General features: G+C 37.4%; 2 protein-coding genes and 1 long non-coding RNA gene across 3 annotated transcripts in view; all 3 read left to right on the top strand.

The window, feature by feature from the left end:
* LOC128366601 (NACHT, LRR and PYD domains-containing protein 12-like) overlaps window positions 1–22,327 on the top strand; it is a gene marked incomplete at its 5' end in the record, with an annotated part of 148,874 nt that overhangs the window by 90,353 nt on the left and 36,194 nt on the right. The window lies entirely within an intron of this gene.
* Window positions 692–21,297, top strand: LOC128366633 (uncharacterized). The gene is made up of 3 exons (XR_008321873.1): window positions 692–759; window positions 20,630–20,719; window positions 21,240–21,297. It is a non-coding gene; the product is annotated as an uncharacterized LOC128366633 (long non-coding RNA).
* LOC128366619 (cathepsin S-like) lies at window positions 12,883–17,043 on the top strand. The gene is made up of 7 exons (XM_053327356.1): window positions 12,883–13,026; window positions 13,179–13,301; window positions 13,693–13,836; window positions 14,134–14,355; window positions 15,105–15,270; window positions 15,965–16,067; window positions 16,944–17,043. The coding sequence occupies exons 1-7, from the start codon at window positions 12,889–12,891 to the stop codon at window positions 17,041–17,043; spliced, it is 996 nt and encodes a 331-aa protein (XP_053183331.1). The 5' UTR covers window positions 12,883–12,888.

Here is a 22,327-nt window from a genome sequence, read left to right as displayed (position 1 = left end):
ATACAATCTTCCATACGAGGAAGTGGATACAGATCAGGTTTAGCGAGACTGTTCACCTCACGATAGTCAGTGCAAGGCCTCAAACTAACATCTGCCTTTTTAACTAGGAGGCATGGGAGGCCCAGTTTGATGAACAAGGCTCAGCAATGCCATTATCCAGCATGTACTGTACTTCAGCCTCCAACTGTCTCCTCTTCTCTTCTGACACACGATAAAAGCGCTCCAACATCTATGTAGTGCTCAATTAAGTGTGTTTGGGTTGGGGTATCAGAAAACAGTGATAAATAGCCGTTAATTAGTTTAGTCAACTCCTCACATTTAACCACATATAAGTGCCTGACAAGGATATCCAGATCTTGTAATGTCTCTGAATTTTCCTGAGTCTAGCAAGTCCGATACCAAGTAAAAATGTGGTAGATTCCGAGACAAGACCCTAAAGATATTGCCTCAAGACTAAGACTACGAGTACTACAACACTGGTGGACACTCTCAGGTACGGACAGACAGATGGACACTCAGACAATGTTAAAGTTAAGTAATGACTAACTGTGGCGCCATCTGGTGGTGGAATAAAGAATGACAGTGTGATAGACAGCAGTGTGTGTGTGATGTGCAGCTGGTTGTAATGAATGAGCATGTTGTTGTGTTTGTGTGAAGGTGTTTCTCTGCTATGGATCAGAGTGAGGACAGAGAGGAGGGAGTCCCTCCCTCTAAAAGCTCTCTGTGTGGGGAACATGACAGCCAGACCAAAGCTCAGAGGTGAGATGAGGATCTCTAACTGTCCATCACTGTTCTCCACTCACATCACTCCACCATCATTATTCACACTCAAAGCTCTGTGTGTGTTGTGTTGAAGGACAGAGAAGCAGCACAGACCAGACTCTGCTGGACCTGGACCTGAACCTGGACTTGAACTTGGACCTGAACCTGACGGGTCTATGGATGCTGATCAGAGGTCAGAATATGGAATATTTTGTCTGTTTCTCTCCATTTCTCCTGAGAAGAGGTGTGATGTCTTTGTCATAATCACTTCATTGATTCTTCACTATTGACTTTTTTTAATTAATTAATGTCACATTTGCAGATCTCAGTACAAATATCAAACCCAGAGTTAAAACAGTTGGATTCTGGTTTGAGAGACCGTAAGAACATTTAAACTTAGCACAGTTCTTCATCATGTGACACATTCACAGCTCTCAGCATCCATCATCTAAACCTTTGTATGTTCTCAGGAGCAGCAGCATATTCCAGCTCAAACCTCAACACATTTAAACACAATATGTCACACAAATCAAATCTGAAGAAAACAGCACCCTGCTCTCATGTTATCAAAATGAAAAATGGAATATAAAATATAATTTCATAACATTTAAAGGAATAAAGTGATGTTTTCTGAAACCTGATATTTTAAATAGTAGCTCAGTTTAATATCAGAGACATCCTAGATACTGCTTTACTGGACTCTGCTGGTCTCAGCATGTAACTGGAAACAGAAAGTTACATAAGGATAGACAGGTGGACACTCTCAGGTCACATTTAACAGTAAATGTAGTTTTAGTCATAATTGAGTCATGTACATTGTTTTAGTTTTAGTGGACTAAATATCATTAGATTATAGATTATAGTCTATATAATATAAAAAGGTTAATTTATCAGACACATTTTTCATAATATTTCCTCCATTAACTGTTATTATGGATGGATATTATATGTTGTTATGGATCAAATGAACATAAGGAAGAGTTTGTCTGTCACATTTTAAACATATTTATATTTGACATAATGTGTCATCATTTCCATGTGAGCGTCTGGTTTGATATGAGTTTACTTAGTTTATTGAGTTACATCATATCAATTATTCCTCAAACATTCAACCTAATAAAACAAATCACTATTTAATAACACGCTGGTCATATTCAGAGTTATTAAATAATTAATTCACATTCAGAATATCAATAAATAGCCTTCAGATACAAATAATGAATAAATAACATTCCGCCAGTAGTAATGTTTCATATGTTTCTGAGCAGCACACAGTAGATACACAGCAGGGATGTTTGTTAAATAGATATAATTTAATATAACATAATATAATATAATATAATATAATATAATATAATATAATATAAATGTTCATGATCTCCTGATTTCCCTGAACTCATCAGAGTCCATCTGTTATTTTATTATTGATGTATTTACTGTTTATTATAAAGAAGTTCACTTGTATCATGAACTTTATTTAGAACTTTCTAACTTGTGGTTGTTTCTTCTTATTGTTTCTTTCAACTATTATTATTATTATTATTATTATTATTATTATTATTATTATTATTATTATTATTATATATTCAAACCAAATGAATGAACACATGGAATAATTACAGTCAAATGTTTTTCTGTCTTATAGCTGCATTTATTCTCTGATCACTTCAAAAATGCTCCTTTTGTCTCCTTTTGATATTGAAGTGATGACTGGCTCTATCCTCAGGACAACATGCAGAGATCAATATTTAATCTAGTGATTTATCATGTAGGAGGACATATTTGTTCATCACATCTTCTTCTTCAGGTCTTTTCCTCTCAGACTTCAGTGAAAGAATCCAGCAGACAGTTGAGACAGATGAGTTTCAGCCTGTTTCTGTGTCACTCTGACAAACTGAGGAACACTGCTTGATGTTGAACAGCAGTTAGGACTCATGTTGGATAGAAAGTCATTCTGACTGTGCTTCTTCCTCCAGGGTGGACCATGGTGGAGAGCACAGGTTAAAACCTGGTGTGAAGAAGTGTAAGTGTGGATTGAATTTGATTCATGACAACGAAACAGCACACAGTCAGTTTCTGTTTAAATACAAAGTTGGTCTTTGTGGTATTTATTCATTAAAACATTACTGACAAAATGTGTCATCATGAAACTTTATAGAAATGAACAACAGATCAGAAGTTAAACAGAGAATAAATCCATCAGGTGTGTCAAATGATAAACTGCTGCTGTGTTGTTTCTTCTTCTCTTCATCAGATTTCTGTGAACTCACACTGGACACAAACACAGTACACAGAAAACTCAAACTGTCTGACAACAACAGGAAGGTGACACATGTGAGAGAGTATCAGTCATATCCTGAGCATCCAGACAGATTTGACTACTACCGTCAGCTGCTGTGTAGTAATGTTCTGACTGGTCGCTGTTACTGGGAGGTCGAGTGGAGAGGAAGAGTTAGTATATCAGTGAGTTACAGAAGAATCAGCAGGAAAGGAATCAGTGATGACTGTGAGTTTGGATTTAACGATCAGTCCTGGAGACTGTGGTGCTCTGAAGATGGTCGTTATTCTGTCCATCACAATAAGAGAGAAACATCCATCTCCTCCTCCTCCTCCTCCTCCACCTGCTCTGTCTCTAACAGAGTAGCAGTGTATGTGGACTGTCCTGCTGGCACTCTGTCCTTCTACAGAGTCTCCTCTGACACACTGATCCACCTCCACACCTTCAACACCACATTCACTGAACCTCTGTATGCTGGGTTTACAGTCTGGCTTCGTTCCTCAGTGTCTGTGTGTCCTCTGTCTGAGTGAGAGTCTCTTCCTGTGTGTGAAGATGTAAATAAATAACTTTGAGAAGTTTGAGTAACATTATTTTCATTGCTGGTTAAAATTCAAGCAGAAGCAAACACAATGAGCTTCTGTAACATTGATCTGATTATTAAAATAAAAAGCAGTTTGAACTTGAAGCTTTTGGTTTTCTGTTTGTTTTTGACACCAGCAGGACTCCGTACATCTCAGCTCTGTTTTTACTTTATTGAACAACAGCAGAATATACAAACATACAGGTAAACATTAATATCAGTTAAATATGTAATAATATGAGGAAATGAACAACATGAGAGCAAATATTAAAGTAATTACATTAAAATAAATAGATAAATAAAATAAATGAGGTAAATGGAAATAAATAATCAGCATTCAGATATATTTAGTCAGTATAGCCGATAATATATTGAAATGTATTCATTTGGATAAACTCCTTGAGATGCATCATCTCGTTTTCGAGGGGGTCCAGACATATAAACAGACATTGATTCAACATACAAGCAAATAAATAAATAAAGAAGAGACAGAAGAGACCACACAGACCACAGTAACATCATGACGACATCAGAACAAAACAACCATTAAAAAATAAAAAAATGCCACAATGAAAAAAACTGAAACTGAGACAACCAATAATGAAAACAATCACTTCACCAAATCAGAAAGTTCATGCAGCTTCAATGAAAACCAGAGCAGAAGACAGAGCACGCTTAAAGATAACAAATGAAGGATCTGATATTAGCCGGTAGGTTATTCCAATCTGCTGAAAGATTTATTAACATTGGGAACAGAAAGTGCTGCTGTAGATAAGGTGGATAATTAAGGTCAATACATTTGTATATAAGCTGCAACCAGTGCATATGTCTTCTCTCATTCAATGAACTGGGCGTAACGTCCATGCTGTCTTGCTGCCGCTGAGTTCAGTCTGAATTTATCTACAAAACCAACAAAAATACTAAATGTACATTTTAACAAACCTGATGCTGCTTTTAAAATTTTGGAAATGTAGTTGGTTACAATTACAAGTTACCCTCAAACTAACTAATTACATTTGATTACATTTTGATTACTTTTCTTAATTTTGAATGATTGCTCTCGACTGTTCACCATTTTCACATTTTAAGACCTGATAGATACCTTTTAGCACTACTGGAGTTTCGTTCCGGGTGGGGGTGGGGGGGGTGTTACACTTGGTGTTGGTCCAAGTGTATATAAGTTGCAACCAGTGCATTTGTCTTCTCACATTCAATGATGGCCAGTTGAGTCTATTGTACATCGTGCAGTGATGGTGTGATCAGGGCAACCAAGGACAAACCTACAGAGTCTATTGTCGGCTGTGTTAAGTGCAGCAAGGTCAGATTTATGAGCAGGGTCACATCACATGGTCTATCACATGCCAAATTTTGATGAAAAGAAAGTGGCTACCAGATACAAGATGCCATACTGTACAGGAATGACACACGTCTTTTGGCACAAGTGCAACATCCACTTGTCCTTTGTGCAAAACCAAAACTGCTTCAAGGCTGCTCATCAATAATGAGAATACATGAAAACATCCACAAGCTGATGTCTTCTCCAGTTCCATTCCAAGTAAACGTGCTATCAGTTCATTAGGAGAGGGGTAACATACAGTACTTAAACAATATTTCTAGCAGAGAATTTACCTTTGAACAAACTCCAGTGTCCTTGCAGCTTCTTCTTTGCAAGTTGAACATAAAGTAGGTGGCGAAACTGCAGCGAGCCCTGTGATGAAGGTTTTTGTGATGACCTCACTGCTGTTCTCTACCCACGCTGTGATACACCTATCAAGTTCATGAGCATGTTCAGAACTGTACAGAGACTCAAAACCATGCAAACATCCAGTTCCAGATGTTTAGGTCATGCCTGATTGATTTTACTATGTGAAAAAACTCTGCCTTATTTTTCTTGATGTTTTATGACATTTTACACCCATCTCGTCTTGGTGTCCACTGGAATGAAACATGACTTAGCAAAAATGTGTTTTTCCACTTTGTTTTTATGTTGGAGTTTTGCCCACAACAACACACTAAACAATATCAGGTCACAAACTGGCACAGAAGTTGAGCAACCTTGGCCAGGGCCGTTCACTGTGCTCTTGGATTCTGGACTTCCAAAGCAACAGACCAAAATGAAGGATGCATTCTCTTTAACGTGTACAAATGTGACAGCAGTGATGAGAAATTAAAGAATTAGGTTTTAATTTATAATTAAAAATATACCAGGGACTAATTCACATCTCTCCCCCCTTTTTTCTTCAGTGGGGAGGAGAGAAAACAAAAGACAAACCCCCAAAATTAGTCCCCACCCTCACGAACAAAAGCATCTGTTTCAAGCTTGCTTTCTCTCTTGTTACTCTTATTTTCTCATCCTCTTATTCTCTTGTTATTTCGCCTGGCCAGTCGATCCACAGTTATTAAAACAATAGCTAATTAAACCAGCATCCGCTCATCTAAATCCCAGCCTGCATCCTGAGCACCACAGCCTTGAAGAGACGACCCCTGTGCCTCGGTGGTTGAAAGACCAGCCGGCCCAGGAACCTGCACCATCAGAACCGACTAGGTCCAGCAGAGTTCGCCGAGAATCGCATCTTGTCTGACTTCGCTCCATCCTGACCCGCTTCCAGCTGACTGGTCTCCATCTGAAAAAGTAGGCTAAAACCATCTTTCATTGTGATCAGGCTGGTGATAAATATAAGAACTTATTGCTAACTAAGGTCCAAATTACACATTTCCATTTTTATTCCTAATAGGATAATACAATAATCTAAACACAATTAAGACATTTAGATTCTTGGTTCCCTGACGCCTAGAATTCATGAACTTCAAGATATTTGACTGATTCAGTCCAAGTCTATTAAATTTGAATTACGGTAATTATTGTATCTAATTAATTTCCAGAAATGTTCCGGTGGTGCCCCTGATCACAAGTTTAATATAGATTATAGATACTAATATCCTTAATTCACAACAAGTCACAGCCTCCAAAGCCTCAGAGCAGATGAAACAAACTGGTTGTGCACTTGACCTTATGTATGTTTTATAATATGAAACATAGAAGAAACAGAAAAGTTCAGAATAAACTGCATGTGTACGTGACAGATTGAACTCTTGTGGTAGCTGAAGGAACAAGAAGAAAACCTTTTTTTAAGTGGAGGGGAAGAAATAAAGATGATGATGGTTAATCCAGTGTAGAAATGTGTTGAAATGATCAATTCTGCCTTCAAAGAACATGATGGCCTCTTGACCTTATGTATGTTTTATAGGCTGTAAGCACATTGTTCTGGTTTGAGTCCGATGTCTCACTAAGTTCATGCAGTTTGTCTGGTGGAGATGAAATGAGTCTCATCTGTTAGGAAAGAAGAAACAGAAAAGTTCAGAATAAACATGATGACCACAATTTTATATTTAACGGTAAGAGCGAAAACTGAATGCAAAAATAGAAAGGGGTGAAAGACATGACTCTGTTTGTGGAGGTGAAACATGTCTGCAGACAGTGATACATGACTTTACATGAATGTGTATGTGACAGGCTGAACTCTTGTGGTAGCTGCTGTTTGTGGAGACTGAAAGTATGAAATGTTTGTGTGAGCTGTTTCCAGACTGCAGGACAGAAAAGAGTCTTAACTGGCTCCAGTAGTCTGCAACCTGCTTCCATTTTGAGCTCCGTAATGTTTTTATGAAAATGATTTAAATATGAAATCTCCATTGTTTGATAATGACTTCCTGTCCTGATCCACAGTTCTGATCTCAGCAGTGTAACTCATCTAGACTAGAGCAGCAGGCTGTTTGTGACTTCATCAGCAGGTCAGGTGGTTCAGAGATGCTCAGAGTTGATCAGAGTACAGCCAGCCAGTGTGTCTCAGTTCAGGAGTCACAGCCTCCAAAAACTGTGAGGTGTTCACGTTTTTTTGTCCCTTTGTCCTCCAGCTGCTGATTAACACTCCGTTAAACACATGATAGAAATAACAGGCTGACTACTCTGATAGTAAAAACATCATCCTTCATTATTTAGAGTAAAATAACTCTGCATTCAAAATAAAATAAAGTGGATGGATCATATTGGGCTCTTAGATGGTTCCTGCTTTCTGTTCCACAGATTTGTTCTTTATCTGCAGTGATGCCTCATAATCTCCACAGTCTCAGAGCAGATGACACAAACAGAAAAGTTCAGAATACATCTGATGATTTTAATAAGTGTTTGTTAGAAGGAGGACCTGAATGTGAGAACAGGAAGCTGAACAGAGACACATCTTGTGGTAGCTGCTGTGTTGGATGGAAACTCAAAGTATAAAATGTTTGTGTGAGCTTTCTAGAAACTTTCTACTTTGAGATGACAGTGAAAACAAACGTAAACGTTTAACTGAAGAAACAAGAAGAAAAACTTTTTTTAAGTGGAGGGGAAGAAAAAAATATGATGATGATGAATCCAGTGTAGAAATGTGTTGAAATGATCAATTCTGCCTTCAAAGAACATGATGACCTCTTGACCTTATGTATGTTTTACAGGCTGTAAGCACATTGTTCTGGTTTGAATCCAATGTCTCACTAAGTTCATGCAGTTTGTCTGGTGGAGATGAAATGAGTCTCATCTGTTAGGAAAGAAGAAACAGAAAAGTTCAGAATAAACATGATGACCACAATTTTATATTTAACGGTAAGAGCGAAAACTGAATGCAAAAATAGAAAGGGGTGAAAGACATGACTCTGTATGTGGAGGTGAAACATGTCTGTTTGAAAGTGATACATGACTTTACATGAATGTGTATGTGACAGGCTGAACTCTTGTGGTAGCTGCTGTTTGTGGAGACTGAAAGTATGAAATGTTTGTGTGAGCTGTTTCCAGACTGCAGGACAGAAAAGAGTCTTAACTGGCTCCAGAAGTCTGCAACCTGCTTCCATTTTAAGCTCCGTAATGTTTTTATGAAAATGATTTAAATATGAAATCTCCATTGTTTGATAATGACTTCCTGTCCTGATCCACAGTTCTGATCTCAGCAGTGTAACTCATCTAGACTAGAGCAGCAGGCTGTTTGTGACTTCATCAGCAGGTCAGGTGGTTCAGAGATGCTCAGAGTTGATCAGAGTACAGCCAGCCAGTGTGTCTCAGTTCAGGAGTCACAGCCTCCAAAAACTGTGAGGTGTTCACGTTTTTTTGTCCCTTTGTCCTCCAGCTGCTGATTAACACTCTGTTAAACACATGATAGAAATAACAGGCTGACTTCTCTGATAGTAAATACATCATCCTTCATTATTTAGAGTAAAATAAGTCTGCATTCAAAATAAAATAAAGTACATGGATCATATTGGGCTCTTAGATGGTTCCTGCTTTCTGAGTCAAACTGTTTGTGCACTCTTGATCTTATGTATGTTTTCTATGTTGTAAGCACATTGTTCTGGTTCAAGTCAGATGTCTCACTAAGTTCAGAATAAACATGATGATTTTAAGAAGTGTTTGTTAGAAGGAGGAATTGAATGTGAGAACAGGAAGCTGTACAAGAAGACATGACACCATATATGGAGTCCTTCTTTAGCATGTTACAGGAAACGTGTCTGCAGGCAGTAATATGTGACTTTACATGAATGTGTACATGACAGGCTGAACTCTTGTGGTAGCTGCTGTTTGTGGAGACTGAAAGTATGAAATGTTTGTGTGAGCTGTTTCCAGACTGCAGGACAGAAAAGAGTCTAAACTGGCTCCACAGGGACCAAAGGAGGTCCAAGTTGTTGGTGCTTTGGTCTGGCTTTTTGGTCTTCTCCCCACCGACCAAAAACATGCAGGTTAGATTAATTGGAGACTCTAAATTGCACATAGGTGTAAATGTGTGCATGAATGATTGTTGGTTTACTCTTTGTGAGCTGCATTCAAACATCAACAAAGACAATACGTGATATTTCTATGATCCACATTATATTCATTCACATGAACAAAGGGAGTCAGTTTTAGTAGTAACAGTAGTTTTAGTAGTGACAGTAGTTTTAGTAGTAGTGACAGTAGTTTTAGTAGTAGTAACAGTAGTTTTAGTAGTGACAGTAGTTTTAGTAGTAACAGTAGTTTTAGTAGTAGTAACAGTAGTTTTAGTAGTAGTAACAGTAGTTTTAGTAGTAGTGACAGTAGTTTTAGTAGTAACAGTAGTTTTAGTAGTGACAGTAGTTTTAGTAGTGACAGTAGTTTTAGTAGTAGTAACAGTAGTTTTAGTAGTAACACTAGTTTTAGTAGTAACAGTAGTTTTAGTAGTAGTGACAGTAGTTTTAGTAGTAACAGTAGTTTTAGTAGTAGTGACAGTAGTTTTAGTAGTGACAGTAGTTTTAGTAGTAGTGACAGTAGTTTTAGTAGTAACAGTAGTTTTAGTAGTAACAGTAGTTTTAGTAGTAACAGTAGTTTTAGTAGTAGTGACAGTAGTTTTAGTAGTAACAGTAGTTTTAGTAGTGACAGTAGTTTTAGTAGTAGTGACAGTAGTTTTAGTAGTAGTGACAGTAGTTTTAGTAGTAATAACAGTAGTTTTAGTAGTGACAGTAGTTTTAGTAGTGACAGTAGTTTTAGTAGTAACAGTAGTTTTAGTAGTAGTGACAGTAGTTTTAGTAGTAGTAACAGTAGTTTTAGTAGTAGTGACAGTAGTTTTAGTAGTAGTAACAGTAGTTTTAGTAGTGACAGTAGTTTTAGTAGTAGTGACAGTAGTTTTAGTAGTGACAGAAGTTTTAGTAGTGACAGTAGTTTTAGTAGTAACAGTAGTTTTAGTAGTAGTGACAGTAGTTTTAGTAGTAACAGTAGTTTTATTAGTAGTAACAGTAGTTTTAGTAGTAGTAACAGTAGTTTTAGTAGTGACAGTAGTTTTAGTAGTAGTAACAGTAGTTTTAGTAGTAGTGACAGTAGTTTTAGTAGTGACAGTAGTTTCAGTAGTAGTGACAGTAGTTTTAGTAGTAACAGTAGTTTTAGTAGTAGTGACAGTAGTTTTAGTAGTAACAGTAGTTTTAGTAGTAGTGACAGTAGTTTTAGTAGTGACAGTAGTTTTAGTAGTAGTGACAGTAGTTTTAGTAGTAACAGTAGTTTTAGTAGTAGTAACAGTAGTTTTAGTAGTGACAGTAGTTTTAGTAGTAGTGACAGTAGTTTTAGTAGTAACAGTAGTTTTAGTAGTAACAGTAGTTTTAGTAGTAACAGTAGTTTTAGTAGTAGTGACAGTAGTTTTAGTAGTAACAGTAGTTTTAGTAGTAACAGTAGTTTTAGTAGTGACAGTAGTTTTAGTAGTAGTGACAGTAGTTTTAGTAGTAGTGACAGTAGTTTTAGTAGTAATAACAGTAGTTTTAGTAGTGACAGTAGTTTTAGTAGTGACAGTAGTTTTAGTAGTAACAGTAGTTTTAGTAGTAGTGACAGTAGTTTTAGTAGTAGTAACAGTAGTTTTAGTAGTAGTGACAGTAGTTTTAGTAGTAGTAACAGTAGTTTTAGTAGTGACAGTAGTTTTAGTAGTAGTGACAGTAGTTTTAGTAGTAGTGACAGTAGTTTTAGTAGTAGTGACAGTAGTTTTAGTAGTAACAGTAGTTTTAGTAGTAGTAACAGTAGTTTTAGTAGTGACAGTAATTTTAGTAGTAGTGACAGTAGTTTTAGTAGTAACAGTAGTTTTAGTAGTAGTAACAGTAGTTTTAGTAGTGACAGTAGTTTTAGTAGTAGTGACAGTAGTTTTAGTAGTGACAGTAGTTTTAGTAGTGACAGTAGTTTTAGTAGTAGTGACAGTAGTTTTAGTAGTAGTAACAGTAGTTTTAGTAGTAGTGACAGTAGTTTTAGTAGTAGTAACAGTAGTTTTAGTAGTGACAGTAATTTTAGTAGTAGTGACAGTAGTTTTAGTAGTAACAGTAGTTTTAGTAGTAGTAACAGTAGTTTTAGTAGTGACAGTAGTTTTAGTAGTAGTAACAGTAGTTTTAGTAGTAGTGACAGTAGTTTTAGTAGTAGTGACAGTAGTTTTAGTAGTGACAGTAGTTTTAGTAGTGACAGTAGTTTTAGTAGTAACAGTAGTTTTAGTAGTAGTAACAGTAGTTTTAGTAGTAACAGTAGTTTTAGTAGTAACAGTAGTTTTAGTAATAACAGTAGTTTTAGTAGTGACAGTAGTTTTAGTAGTAGCAGTAGTTTTAGTAGTGACAGTAGTTTTAGTAGTAGTAACAGTAGTTTTAGTAGTGACAGTAGTTTTAGTAGTAGTGACAATAGTTTTAGTAGTAACAGTAGTTTTAGTAGTAGTAACAGTAGTTTTAGTAGTAGTGACAGTAGTTTTAGTAGTAATAACAGTAGTTTTAGTAGTAGTGACAGTAGTTTTAGTAGTAACAGTAGTTTTAGTAGTAGTGACAGTAGTTTTAGTAGTAACAGTAGTTTTAGTAGTAGTGACAGTAGTTTTAGTAGTAACAGTAGTTTTAGTAGTAGTGACAGTAGTTTTAGTAGTAGTGACAGTAGTTTTAGTAGTAGTGACAGTAGTTTTAGTAGTAGTGACAGTAGTTTTAGTAGTGACAGTAGTTTTAGTAGTAGTGACAGTAGTTTTAGTAGTAGTAACAGTAACTTTAGTAGTAGTAACAGTAGTTTTAGTAGTAGTGACAGTAGTTTTAGTAGTAGTGACAGTAGTTTTAGTAGTAGTGACAGTAGTTTTAGTAGTAACAGTAGTTTTAGTAGTAGTGACAGTAGTTTTAGTAGTGACAGTAGTTTTAGTAGTAACAGTAGTTTTAGTAGTAGTGACAGTAGTTTTAGTAGTGACAGTAGTTTTAGTAGTAACAGTAGTTTTAGTAGTAGTAACAGTAGTTTTAGTAGTAACAGTAGTTTTAGTAGTAGTGACAGTAGTTTTAGTAGTGACAGTAGTTTTAGTAGTAGTAACAGTAGTGACAGTAGTTTTAGTAGTGACAGTAGTTTTAGTAGTACAATTTTCTTTTTGTGATTACCAAACTGTGAATGTGTATATTATGTGATTACCAAACTGATTGTGTATATTATGTGATTACCAAAAGCTTTCTGTTTCCAAAGAGGGAGAATTGTGAAAGACTACGTGACAATTTCTTGATAAATACGAACCAGGATAGCACAGTGGCAGTGGATTCAACAAAGAAACAATGATGCGTCTGACTGATCAAGGCAAGTTTAACCTTCTTCTTAAATTAATTTACAGTTTTAATACAATCTGATGCTTTTTGTGTTATATGTTGAAGTGTTAGACATTTAAGATGATGAATATGTACTTGGTTAGATATCCAGCTTCTTACGTGGATTTAGACTTGAATTTTGGTGAAAAGCCATGTGGTCCATGTTTCTCTGCGTATGTTTACAGGCCTGATGTTGGGGAGCCTGCTCCTTGTCTCCCTGTGTGTTGGGGCAGCAGCCATGTTTGACAGCAAACAGCTGGACGACCACTGGGACCTGTGGAAGAAAACCAACGAGAAGACATACCAGGATGAGGTATATGATAAAAAATGCCACTTGCTAAATTGTCAATTTTAATGTTTGTAATGTTTCCCCCAAAACAATCTCACTGCTTACTTTTTACTTACACAGTATTTGACCCTGTGCACTCATTCTGTATGCGTTTGTGTGTGTGTGTGTGTGTTGAGGTGGAGAATACACACCGCAGGGGATTGTGGGAGAAGAATCTGATGCTCATCACCATGCACAACCTGGAGGCCTCCATGGGGCTTCACTCCTATGAACTGGGCATGAACTTCATGGGAGACATGGTGAGAATCATTAATGTTATTAATGATGCTGAAAGGTCAGATAGATACAGGCAGAAAACATTATGACTAGTTTCAGCTCAAAAGCTTAACATCTTATGATGCGATATGATTCATTTGTGGATTATAGACATCCAAGTGATCACATGTTAAAGTGAAAACACAAATTTCCAACATGTTAAAAGACAGAAAAACCCTCAAAATTCAGCATAAAAATAAACAAATATATAATTATTTTTTATCATAAACTATGGTTACGTTTATAGATGTTTATAGAGAGCTCAAGTTAAATGAGAACTTGCAGATTATTTTAATGTCTTTTAAATAATAGTATCAACAAAACAGCAAAGAATTCATTAGGAGAATGAATCCTTTGTTAACAACTTCCTTGTAGACAGAAGAGGAGATCCATCAGTTCACTGGCGAGCTCGCTCCTCCCACTGACCTCAAGAGGGCGCCACTTACTTTTCCAAATGCCAATGTATCAGACACCTTTGACTGGAGAAAGCATGGCTGTGTGACCCGTGTCAAGAATCAGGTACCCCCCCCCACACACACACACACACAGGCACACACACAATTCATCCTGTTCCACTTTTCTCGACTCAGTTTGTCCATAGAAGAAGTCCTCACCAACACCACATCCACCTAAAGAGTTATTGGAGCCCTTTAACCTTTCTATACAAACTTATCTTGAGTTTCTAAACGTGGGAATGTATAAAGTGATGCATAAAGCATTTACAATATCTTCAGCTAAATGCAGCAGCAGATTCATACTGGGAGTGTGATGCATTGTGTCCATGATATTACAGTAACAACAGTCATTTAAATCCAGGGTTCTTGTGGTTCCTGCTGGGCCTTCGCTACTGTCGGCGCCCTGGAGGGTCAGTTAGCCAAGAAAACAGGGAAGCTGGTTGACCTCAGCCCCCAAAACCTGGTGGACTGTTCATGGAAATACGGCAACCACGGCTGCAACGGTGGCCACCATACGAGAGCCTTCAATTACATCAAGGACAACGGTATCGAGTCTGAGGCTTCTTACCCATACAAAGGAAAAGTAAGTAATTGGTTCAATGTTGCTGGTCAACAATGTATCAATCAGTTTAACCCATGAAGCTTGATTTTAGGACAAGTGAGGAACTATGTGAAACTAATTGGATCACTTTGAGCGTTGTTACTGGACAACAAATATCTATGGATCTGTAACTGACAAATGCATTTTGGTACTTGATGCTTCCATGGTGTTTATGACCTCTTCAGCAGAGGTCTGTCATCGGACTGAAAGAAATTAAAACCCTTGTTGCAATGAAGGCGGGTTTCCCTTGGTTGTAAACTCATAACAACATCTTAACCTTTAAAAAGGGCAAAAATGTTCTTTAGACACATTTTTATCAAAAAAGGCAACTATTAGAGCACCATAGAGTGAAATGATCCTCCTTTTACAGTGTTTTACTTCTCTAACTATATAATTGAGTTTGCACTGGATTCCTACTTGTTCCTGCTAAAAATGAGCATTACGTTTTAGCAGAACTCTCACTCTTTGCCTCAGTTTTCTTTTTTATTTCATCACACTGACCAATTATTTAAGTTCAAAAAATGTTCCAGAAGTTAAAAAAATAAATAAATAATTAGACTACATCTACAGTTACTCTTGCTCTCTAAAGGTTTTGGGATTCGGGAGTCTGATAGAACAGCAAGCCTCCAAATCAGAAATTAAACAGGGGTCCTGTTGAGGGGTTTAAACATCTTCCTTTAATAGCATCCATTTTAAATTCTCTACTATAAAAACAGTTTGTTTTATTTCAGGATGGACACTGCCTCCACAACTGCAACAACAATGTTGCAACATTGATTGGTTACACCTGCCTGCCTCGAGGGGACGAGTATAAGATGAAACTGGCAGTCTTCACCATCGGACCCATTGCAGTTTCGATTGACTCAAATTCAGACAAATTTAGGTTCTACAAGGGTGGTATGTTCACACATCATCATCAGCTGCACAGGCTCTCATCTTTATTTACATCAAGCTGAGGAGTAACAGATCTACATGTTATTATTTTGTTTTTAGAGGAGTGGGAGCTAAAAGTCACAGAAAGAGTTTAACTTTTTAACTAACAGGTTACAATTACATATTATAATCTTTTCTGCAGAGGAAAAAAATGACATTACATCTTAATAATATTTACCTACACTATATGAAATGCTCAAATTGTTAAAACTCTCATGAGAAGGACCGGTGTAATTGTTAAGGTTACAGCTGGATAGGGATTTATTGGCTACAGTATATTGATCCCAGTAATAATATCAATACAAGTTTAGATAAAACATCAGAATATAGCTAAATTCATACAAAATTGAGTAAAAATTCAGTAAATCTCAGCATAAACATGTCTTTACATGTTTAACTGCAATACTCTTGACCGCTGCTTTTATTTTATTTTTCTATTTATTTTATTCATATGCAATACCCTCCATGTTATGCTATTATATACTATATATATTATATTATATATCTGTTTTTAAGGCAAAAATGGAGTGGCACCTGTAATCTCATTAATATAGTATTTATATATGATATGGCTAAATGTAATATAAGGATAAAGCTTTCTATTCTACTCTCTTCTAAAAAGAAAAAATACATAAATGTGATGACGATGTCATTTCAGGAGTGTACGATAACCCGATGTGCACACATAAGACGAACCATGCGGTCGTAGTTGTGGGCTACGGCACGGAGAACGGAAAAGACTACTGGCTGGTGAAGAACAGGTAGAAATATACACAGTACACACGATATAAGAAAGAGAAAATGAAACACTGAGGTCAGGACAAGAGTTATTTTTGTTCAGATTTTGAGTGTTTTGCTGACATGAACGCCGTGGTGACATTGATTCTAAATTCTTCGACTAATTGTATTTAAAGCAATGAATAACACAGACTGCAAAGTTGGGCTAAGCCACAAAATGATTTCTGCATAGAAGAGAAGAAGGAATTTCATTTCACATCAATTATTACATTAAAAACATAACAAGTTCCCAGAATCCCCACAGTGTGTTTGGATTGAGAGGTTAAGTGATGATCTCTTCTCAGTATATAAGTGATTTTCATATATAGGGGAGATTGTTTTGTAGTAGACTGGTTTAAATGAAGTTTAATGGTGACACACATTAAACAAATTTCTCTCATGTTCTACTAGAGAACACCATTGTGCAGTATGTCCTTTTTCTAGATGATTTTGTCTTGAATTTAATTTTTAATCCAACTGTCAAGACATTGGAAAAGCTTTTGGATTACAGCATTAGATAAAGACAGACGTATATTATTTTATTTAAAATCCTAATCTGAAAAGCAAACTAGTAACTATAAGTGGCAAGTAAAAGCAGTGGAGTATCTTTGGTGCAGATGTGTAAACGGGCCCTTTTATTTAGAGGTTAAGTGATGACAACGTAACACACCTGAATCATCCGTCTCTTCACAATAGATCATTGATTCAGTTGCTCCATATTTCATATATACATTTCTCTCATGTTCTGCTATAGAACATCGTTATGCATTATGACCCTTTTCTTGATGACTTTGCTGTGTTTATTGATGTAAACTTTGATTTTTCCCTTTACTCATATTCTTTTCCTGCTTTTCATCCAGCTGGGGAACTGGTTATGGAGAAGTGGGCTACGTCAAAATGTCACGCAACAAGAACAACCAGTGTGGCATCGCCCTGTACCCCTGCTACCCCATCATGTAGCTGCAGAGGAAACCAAACTGAGTCTATACAAACTTAAGTTTCCTTCCTACTTTTTTGCATTTTCTTTCTTCTTCATGTGATCACTGATACGCTTTATCCTAGCTTGTATTTCTGAATCTATAATAAAGATTTTATGAAGCATCATCCTCCTTGTTGAGTCTCAGTCACAGTGATACACGACAGGTTTGCATCGATATATCAGCTACGCGATTAGGCCAATGTTGGCATTTCAGTAAATATCAGATCTGTGTTCTGTGCCGTTTATGCAGTGGAGGCAAAGATCTTACTGATTTTACTGAAGCAGCTTCAGACTTGTCTGTTGGCAGCTTCAACTGCTATAAAAACTGCCTGAAACAATCCATTGACTCTTTGGAAAATTGGTTTGCTGGTCGATTCAGCCTTTACATGTTACAACAGAATGAACGCCAAAATCAATACCTGTGTCTCTGGTAAATATCTCTATCCTGTGCACATGCTGACATGAAAGCGTCTTTAAATTACCTGCCTGTATGAAAGTAACATTGTCTTATGTAACCAAAAAACTCTATGTAAAGTTTTACAAACTATTTTATCCTGAACAGAATAAAACTAGAAAACATTGAGTCATTCAGATCGCTTAAACATAATGTGGACAAACATTGTTTCAACCAACAAAATGTAGTTTTTCATTTGTCACCACATTTTGTTAGGTTAGTGTACTGCCCGAGCTACACTACAAGGTGACCTGCACCGTCACCAAGCCAATCTAACCCTTCGTTCCAGAGTCAACAATGGAGAACCCTTGTATAGAATTGTCTATTTTTCCCTAGCACAGAGCCTAGAACCTGGCTACCCTGAATTCATCAGCAGGTTGAATTTCAGTGAGTGTAGGAAAGAGATGGACTCACTGCTCACAGGTGTGATGCACATAGCACATCAAATTGTTATGCTAGATCCAAATTCCAGACAGCTTGGTATATTTAAGAAGACTAAACCAGTTGGCTACCTTTTCCCTGTTTTCCAGGTTGGTGCCTCATTATTATCAATCAATCAATCAATCTTTATTTGTATAACGCCAAATCACAACAGCGTTATCTCATGGCACTTCACAGAGCAGGTTCTAAACCGAACTCTTCAGGTTTCATTTAAAGAGACCCAACATTCCCACATGAGCAACAGTGGCAAGAAAAAACTCCCTTTTAACAGGAAGAACCCTCAGAACCAGACTCAGAGTGGGAGAACATCTGCCTCGACCGGTTGGGGTTGAGAGGAGAGAAAGGAAGGATAGAGGAGAGAGAAGGTCCGGGACTGGAGTCTGTCATCTCCAGGCCCAGATTACCTATGAGACGAGAAAGGACAGACAACTCCGGGGAAGAAGTTTAGGTTATTGAATGCATTAATAGTACATGAATGTTAATGGATATAGATGGATGGATGGATAGAGAGAGAGAGAGGGAGGAGGAGAGAGGAGCTCAGTGCATCACGGGAGTCCCCCGGCAGTCTAAGTCTATAGCAGCATAAGCTAAGAGCTCTAAGAGCCCTAAGTATAAGCTTTATCATAAAGGAAAGTTTTAAGCCTACTCTTAAATGTAGAGAGGGTGTCTGCCCGCTGCAGTGTTCTAGTAGGTACATAAGGTACTATCAGACCATTGAGAGCTTTGAAGGTGAAGAGAAGGATTTTGAATTCTATTCTGAATTTTACGGGAAGCCAATGCAGTGAAGCCATTTGAAGCTTATTGATCTTTTTTTAATATATTGATTATATTGAACTGGGCGTAACGTCCATGCTGTCTTGCTGCGGAGTTCAGTCTGAATTTATCTATAAAACCAACAAAAATACTAAATGTACATTTTAACAAACCTGATGCTGCTTTTAAATCTAGTTTAACAGATTTATGAATTCATCATGTTACCAACTCTTATTATTGCTGAGCCTTATTCCTCCTGTTCAGACTCAGTTTATACTAATAGTCAGTATGGGGAGGAACCTGGTTACTTTATAGATGATCACATGGTTCGTTACCACCATCTAGTGGACAGATAGCAGAACTACATGTGATGTGTGATTTCTGTGACACTGACTGGTTAGACTGGTTTTCACGTCACTCTGATGTTGTTTAGACTTGGACTGTGAAGTTATGAGGATGTGACAGCGTCCTCAGATCAAATGCTCACAGATAGCAGGACTGACGAGGGAGAATGAGCAGCTTCTTCTCTCCTCATGTTTCCTCTACACATGAAGGTGGAAAGTGTCTGTAAGTTGACCTGAAGTGAGTTCAGCAGGTGAGAATCCTACCAGAGAAATCTGTAAATGTCTGATGAACACCATCACTTTGATCACATTGTGTTGTATCACTGTTTGACTGCAGCTCAAATGTTTCTTCATGCTGATTGGCTGTTTAAAATACCTGTTTGATGTTTGCTGGTATAAATATTCTCCAGATATTGTAAAGAGGTTAAACTACATTTATATTATAAAGATTTACATGTATGACTGTTAGTGATTAGCAGGTAAAACCAACAGCAGTTTGATTTTAATGTCATCATCAGTGAAAAATGCAGGGAGTGTCAGAACTGGTTGAACAGCTTTGATCAACTTGACTAAAGTTCATTTTTTAACTGTGTTCAAACTTCCATCTTACAACACTGAGACTGACTCTGTTTAACTGAAGCACATTTAACACAGTTCATGTCTCTAGATGGACCAGAGCCAGCTGTAAGGGACCTTAGAGGCTGCTCCGGGCCCCTCAGCCTTCAGGGGCCCAAACTAACAGAACATGTGAACTATGTTTGAGTTTAACTGTTAAACTTCTGCCACAATTTAGATATTTAAAGATAAATGTGAACATTTAACACACATGTCATCGTTTTCTCTTGGTGCTAACTGACATCCCAACATCCTTTTTTATTGGTTCAAGATATAACAAAGAAACAAAGTTGAATATTAAAACAGTTTTGAGGATTTGAATAAATAACAGCTTTGGAGGACACATCATTATGTTTTGGGGACCAAAACTAAAAAACTAGAAAAAATGAAGAATTATGAAGATTATGACAAAACAACACAAAACAAACAGATTTAAGATTTTGGATTTTGGGATTGTAGGAAATACATTTTGGATGTACAAATTCAAACTTTGGGAAACATAATATTGACATTGGGCTGTAAAACAATTCTCAGATGAATCTCTTTTTAGTGCTTCACCAATGTTCATATTGCCTCTGAATATTTGTAACATGTTATTGACAGTAATAAGAACTACTGTGTGTGTGTGTGTGTGTGTGTGTGTGTGTGTGTGTGTGTGTGTGTGTGTGTGTGTGTGTGTGTGTGTGTGTGTGTGTGTGTGTGTGTGTGTGATGTGCAGCTGGTTGTAATGAATGAGCATGTTGTTGTGTTTGTGTGAAGGTGTTTCTCTGCTATGGATCAGTGTGAGGACAGAGAGGAGGGAGTCCCTCCCTCTAAAAGCTCTCTATGTGGGGAACATGACAGCCAGACCAAAGCTCAGAGGTGAGATGAGGATCTCTTACTGTCCATCACTGTTCTCCACTCACATCACTCCACCATCATTATTCACACTCAAAGCTCTGTGTGTGTGTTGTGTTGAAGGACAGAGAAGCAGCACAGACCAGACTCTGATGAACTCAGCCTACCTGAACCTAAGAAGTTAAGTGATGAACATAAATCTGCTGATCAGAGGTAAGAATGTAAAATCTTTGTTTCTGTTAGTTTCCATCACACCTCAGAAAATGTTGAAGTCTTTGTCATGAAGTCATGAACCACTTCTCATTGTTTCTCTGTAGTATTAAAAACATGAAGTACAGCACCACATAATAAAATCTCAGTATGTTTTAAGGTTGATATGATCGCTCTGACTGATTGTCTGACTGCAGGTTTCTTCTTACTGATGTCACTGTGGTCCCACATTTCAGAGTTAATTTAATGAGCCCAGTGTTGTTAGTTCTGATAGAAATGAGACCAAACTCATAGCAGGAGGTCATGTTTGAGCAGACTGTGTCCTGGAAGATCAGAGATGCATCTGTGCTCTCTAAGCTAGTTAGCCAAGCTAACAATGTCAGTTTGTTGTAGCTGTGTGGATCAGTTTCTTACTGCAGGTTTATGTAGAAAAACCTGATGTGTCGTAGCTGTCGCCCAACAAAACACACAATCTTCAGGATCAACAGTTACACTTGTTTGATCTCTTCTCTGTTTCCATCAGGATCCATCAGCAGAGACCAGATTCTCCTGAACCCAGCTGTGTGTCCATGAAGAGTGACCGGTCTATGGCTAAACCAATTCACTTCAAACATGGACATCAGTCTGCTGATCAGAGGTCAGACTGTAAAACGTTTGTCTGTTATTATCCAACTCTCATAAGAAGTTTGATTGACTGAAACAGTTTTTACAAACAATGTCCTCATGAACACAAACACACACACTCCTCCTACAAACACTTTTCTCGAAACCACACACTTTATGTATATAACAGTTTTTAAACAGAGGTACAAAGTCTTTACAGAGACAAATGATCAGAGGTCAGACAGAACAGCCGAGTGTTTTACCTGGATCCACTGTGATAGAACACAACACCTTTAACACTGAGTGTCATTATTTATTCTGAGACTTCATCTTTTCTTCACAGAGTTCATCAGCAGAGCTCAGAGGTTCTCAGTGGTCAGTCTGTCCAGCAGCATCAAACACAGCTGGACTCCATATTTATGGTGTGTAAATGTAAAGCACAGCTACTACTGCTAACTACAACAGCCACAAATACTTCGCCATGTTCAAATACTAAACTACCATTCTGGTCCTAACAGTCTCCATGCTGCACTCTGTAGACCAGCAGCTTTTCAGTCTGTCACTGATCATCTGATGTTGACTTCTACCAGTTACATTTACATTTGATTCTGTTCCAGCTGCTGGAGGAGAACATCAGCAGGTTTGTGAAGAACGAGCTGAAGAAGATGCAGAAGGCTCTGAGTCCAGATTACCCAGAATGCTTACAGAGTCAGAGTGAGGATGAGGACGTGGTGGACGGTGAGGAGGAAGAGCAGAGGAGGAGCAGCAGAGAGGCATTTCTGAAGATCACACTGCACTTCCTGAGGAGAATGAAGCAGGAGGAGCTGGCTGAGCGTCTGCAGAGCAGTAAGAGGATTTTAACAGATTTAACATGATGGAGAGGAAATGGAGGCAACATGGCAGAGGTTTATATTTCTTACTCTGCTGTTAATTTAATTAATTTAAATCCAATGCCTTTATTGCCATTGCACAGCAGTACAACAAATTGTGTGTCCCCATAGCTAATAC

This window comes from Scomber japonicus, chromosome 10 (genome assembly GCF_027409825.1).
Source record: "Scomber japonicus isolate fScoJap1 chromosome 10, fScoJap1.pri, whole genome shotgun sequence".
In the NCBI taxonomy this organism is placed as follows: domain Eukaryota; kingdom Metazoa; phylum Chordata; class Actinopteri; order Scombriformes; family Scombridae; genus Scomber; species Scomber japonicus.
The sequence above is the reverse complement of the archived record's forward strand: the minus strand, read 5'-3'. Positions and strand labels throughout refer to the sequence as shown.

What these genes read in the sequence shown, in the direction of transcription:
- LOC128366619 (XM_053327356.1), top strand. Translation starts at nt 12,889, where the DNA reads ATGTTTACAGGCCTGATGTTGGGGAGCCTGCTCCTTGTCTCCCTGTGT. An exon ending in TGAACTTCATGGGAGACATG is followed by an intron (nt 13,302 to 13,692) that starts GTGAGAATCATT and finishes ACTTCCTTGTAG; the next exon opens with ACAGAAGAGGAGATCCATCA. An exon ending in TGACCCGTGTCAAGAATCAG is followed by an intron (nt 13,837 to 14,133) that starts GTACCCCCCCCC and finishes ATTTAAATCCAG; the next exon opens with GGTTCTTGTGGTTCCTGCTG.